The sequence below is a fragment of the Triticum dicoccoides genome, chromosome 4A, assembly GCF_002162155.2.
Source record: "Triticum dicoccoides isolate Atlit2015 ecotype Zavitan chromosome 4A, WEW_v2.0, whole genome shotgun sequence".
Lineage (NCBI taxonomy): Eukaryota > Viridiplantae > Streptophyta > Magnoliopsida > Poales > Poaceae > Triticum > Triticum dicoccoides.
In genome coordinates this window covers 454,111,477-454,115,557 of record NC_041386.1, presented here as the reverse complement: position 1 = coordinate 454,115,557, position 4,081 = coordinate 454,111,477, and the positions used below count along the sequence as shown (strand labels likewise).

General features: G+C 42.2%; 1 protein-coding gene across 3 annotated transcripts; it reads right to left on the bottom strand.

Annotated features, from left to right (window-relative positions):
* Window positions 1–215: 215 nt before the first annotated feature.
* On the bottom strand, window positions 216–3,180 carry LOC119286144 (serine carboxypeptidase 1-like). 3 transcript variants are annotated; one of them, XM_037565496.1, is made up of 8 exons: window positions 2,736–3,180; window positions 2,477–2,584; window positions 2,108–2,382; window positions 1,777–2,025; window positions 1,555–1,673; window positions 892–987; window positions 684–789; window positions 216–533 (listed from the first exon to the last, which is right to left on the bottom strand). In XM_037565496.1, the coding sequence occupies exons 1-8, from the start codon at window positions 3,172–3,174 to the stop codon at window positions 393–395; spliced, it is 1,533 nt and encodes a 510-aa protein (XP_037421393.1). In that variant the 5' UTR covers window positions 3,175–3,180; the 3' UTR covers window positions 216–392. The 3 variants fall into 3 exon arrangements, 2 of the variants coding, with proteins under 2 accessions (XP_037421393.1, XP_037421394.1); XM_037565497.1 differs by having other exon boundaries at window positions 2,108–2,379; XR_005140281.1 differs by lacking the exon at window positions 216–533 and having other exon boundaries at window positions 738–789; window positions 892–1,165.
* Window positions 3,181–4,081: the final 901 nt, after the last annotated feature.

The following is a 4,081-nucleotide window of genomic DNA, read 5'->3' as shown; positions in this document are numbered from 1 at the left end:
TGGGTTTCATATGCTTTAATTTGGGTGATAGGCTTTGAATGTTCTAGTTGTCTGCTACTTTTAGCTACTTTAGCCTTTCTAGACGTTCTTGCTGTAGCTTCCGAATCCTCAAACCTTTGTTTGGAATTTGTGGTTTCACATATACCGGAATGGCTTTTTGAGCCTTCCGGATGATCTAAAAATTATAATGTAAAACGAGATTGGAAGGAAGTGAATGGTCAAGCACCATTGATTTCACTGATACAAAGGATATATATGCATGCCTGCGGGAATGCATCCAAAGGATGACATTTACATGTTAAGAGAGAGAGAAGGGATGCGACTTCTTGGGGTCGGACTTCGCTATCGACGTTTTACAATAGATATGTGCTAATTTATCCCTAACAATTAGATCATTGTGGCGGAAGCTTTCCTTCTAGGAAGGATGAGAATAGCGCTAGGGCCCTGCGGGGCTGATAAAAAGGGACCATGTGCCCCGCTCCTTTGACTGTTGCATACACCAGGCCCTTGTACCCAACCACATAGCCAGCAACCTGCCATTTCAGGAAGGAACCAGTAAACAATTTTTAGCTTCATTCGCAGGTGCACGTAGCCATGTAGCTATAGGAATTAGGAAATAATAATGTAATCTGAAGTTCTCTACTGTTCAGCGTTAGTCAGGTGATCAGCCGTGGATTCTTTACCTCATTGTTGACGCGCCATGGGCGCCAAGATGTTTCTGTGGGCAGGTCAAGAATGTCCAGTGCGTATTGGGTCGAGGTCACAGAACATACTGCATCCATATCACCACTGGTACACAAGGGTGCAGTTGATAGGGATTAATAAGACATTAACAATTGATTGCTTCGGTACTTGAGAAACAGAATCCGGGGGCTATATATATAGGAGTACCTGTACAGCCATACCCTTGTGCCACTTGAAATGAGTTTCCTGATCGATGGCAGCACGGTCTCGGGTGAATCTTTCCAGTTATCGAATACAAGTTGACTGCTTGAGTGAGACATTGAAATCGATTAGAAACATATTCTAAGTCTAATACAAGTTGATTGCTTTCCGGTTATCGAATTTTCCTTGATATTCCTTTAGTACGAGGTTGCTTGATACCGAAGACTGAGAAAATTCCCAGCAGTAAAAAAGGTTTATGCATAATCTCAGATTGATGCACCTGCACAAGCAAAAGTATAGTCTGTATAGGCTGAAGAATCTTATGGAGATATGCCATTATGCCCTCTTTATTGTTCACTTTTTAATACCTACCGTGATCTGTGGTTCACAGAGTCTTAATCTTTGATGGCTAGCTTATATAGATTATAGGTACCTTTTTGGCAGTAAAGCAAATCAGAAGTGAGTGATGGGAGGCTTACAAGTACTTCTCTAGTGATGAAGTTCTTAGGGTCAGTCATATAAATAATTTGTGATTTGTACTTAAATGTATAGATTACCTTTTCAGATAGCCCTAAGAAAACAAAAGAATGGAATTATTCCTGGGAAATAATTGTGCCCAAAATTGGCTGCAAAATTTTGAAACCTACTTGGGTATTCCAATCTTTATACCTGCAATCCGTCCATGGGTAGTTCAACCCTGTGGTGTTTGCGTGTAGGGCTCTTTGGACCTCAGGACGATTTAGATAAGATGAAACATAGTGATTTGTGCAGGGATCACCGAACACCACCTTACATTACATTGGTCAGCCACAAATTCAGTATCCCAAGAGGCATATATGTAACAAACGAAATTTGACAAGTATGTGGATTAATGTGTTTAATTGTGTATACCGGGTCACTTGATCTGAGAGGACTGGAGGCATCACGGCATATTGGTGCATAGATGTTGTAGTCATCAACATTACCCTTCTCCTTTATGGCCAAGTTCATGGCATTATCACAATCTTTAGTATATGTCCCGTTGAAGCCACAGTTGGCCTGTACAGTTCTGTAGGTTTTTCCAGAAATCATAGCATGCATCCAGAAGTAGTCAAATGTCGCTCTTAGAGTCAAATTGTATTGCAAGTCTGCGTTGCCGATCTGACCAAATTTGAGAGTGGCATCATTGATTAGAATCTTACTGGCATTAGAAGCTTCAAAACAGTTATTGTTAAGCACTTACAGCAACACCTTTAAGCTTGACATTAGTCGCACCTCTGGCTCTGTTGTTAGAAATAATCAAATTAGCTAGCTCTGGTACATAGTGGCCAGCATAACTCTCGCCGGTTATGAAGAAATCACGGTCTCGGTACATGGGAAATCTCTCCAGCCAATTGACAAGGAAGGTGTACGCATCATCTGTGCTTCTTTTGTCACCAGTGTTGTGATAGTCTGATGTCGTGTTGGAGTATGAGTACCCAACACCGGCTGGGATCTCAACAAACAGCATATTTGCTACTGCATTTGTGGATGAAGGCTGATAAATTCATCTGGGTATAAATGTGACCTCTTTGTTAACAATTAACTGTGGGCAGGGCTGGAGTGAATTTACCTGTGTTCCAAGCATGTTTTTTCTTGTACAGTGTCTTGTTATCACTATGGACAGAGAAGGGTCCAAGTTCTAGCATGGCTCCAGCTCCAAAGGATGAACAACCAGGGCCTGCAAACCTCATTAGCAATAGTTCTCAAAGAAGGTTTGTAACATCATTCATTCTCAAGTGCACATCTGCATCGTTGCTGGTCTCACTCACATAGTTTTATGGTTAAATTATACTGCAAGTTTATGGATAAGCAGAGCACATATAACATACCTCCATTCATCCATAGGACTAGTGGTTTGTTGGAAGGATCTTGAGGAGCCTCAGCAAAATAGTAGAACAAAGCCCTTCCAGCATTTGCATCCACAGTGACATACCCTGCATATTGTGTGAATTCCGCTTCCTCCATCTGGCCTGGCATTGCTATAATCTTATCCCTCTTTCGCTGATAATCTTGTGAGCCACCATGGACTGAAGAACTAGAAGGGCTCTTGCTCGCAGATGCATGCTGTTTTGCTGGAACATATTTCCTGGATATTTCTAATTGATCAAACTCAATAGGGTGTTTGGGCTTGTTGCCAGTAGCTGTGTTTGCCACACAGAGGCAGAACAAGGACCAAAATACTACTAGTAGGCCTCTTTTCATCTTGATAGGAAGCGTGTGCATGTGTGTTTGGGGTCCTGTGCTGTGTTGCCATTGGCCAATCTTCATTTATAGCGGGACATTCTGTTTGCAGTACAGTTGTGGGAGTCCTCCAAGGAAACCATAATCTTGTTGATTCTTTGACCTTTCCCCCCTCCAAGTTGGCCCTCAAAGGCGCTTAATATTCTGTCTTTATCATGGCATCTATGTTTGTGTTGTCATTTGTCAATGGTGTTCTTGTTCAATTAAACTGATGGTTCCTTTTCGTCGACTGTGATATAACAAAATCAGCATGATTCCTGGAGGACATATTCCCAGCTCAGGCCAGATTGGGGGTGTTTCATCTATCACAATATGTATTAAGTGCATTGTCCACATCATGGTGGCAATGTCACCCTCTTTTTTTTATCAACAATAGCACGAGTATGTCTGACCTTCACTGAAGGAGATCTCTCATACACCATCATAAGCTTCTTGTACACTCAACTGTATCCTCAAGATTCCCGGGAAACCTTTACCTTTAGTTTACTTTTCTGATGTGTTGTGTATTCCGGCCCAACTAAAATTGAGTTTAAAAAGAAGGCTGTTTCATTGCATAATTGCCCCATAAAGCTGGAATACATAAATTTCTCATGTCATCCAATTCTGGCTTAGTGCAACTGGTCATCATCATACATACATTGTATTGCATATCATATTTATGTGTGACAAGGCTTCCCGGTCACTTTTCTTGGTGCGGATTACGGGTCCGCTGGCTTGGATCCCGTTTGCTCTGCGTTTGATTTGCCAACGATGATGATGGCGAACAACGTTGGGTTGCGGCATGGCTTGGTAGTCAGCTTTCTTGCTTGTCCGTCGGTTCCCTACTTCTATGTGCTCTGTTTCGCCTTGTTACCATTAACTCAGAACTTCCCTGTCATGAGGTCGACCAAGTGGTGACGATGACACATGAAGGGTGGTCCAGTTTCAGCGGATC

Bases quoted from the DNA above. Each gene is read 5' to 3' on its own strand.
- LOC119286144 (XM_037565496.1), bottom strand. From the start codon at position 3,174: ATGAAGATTGGCCAATGGCAACACAGCACAGGACCCCAAACACACATG. The intron at 2,383-2,476 runs GTAAATTCACTC...CCACAAATGCAG, and splicing joins AAAACATGCTTGGAACACAG to TAGCAAATATGCTGTTTGTT. The intron at 2,026-2,107 runs GTAAGTGCTTAA...AAATTTGGTCAG, and splicing joins TCAAGCTTAAAGGTGTTGCT to ATCGGCAACGCAGACTTGCA.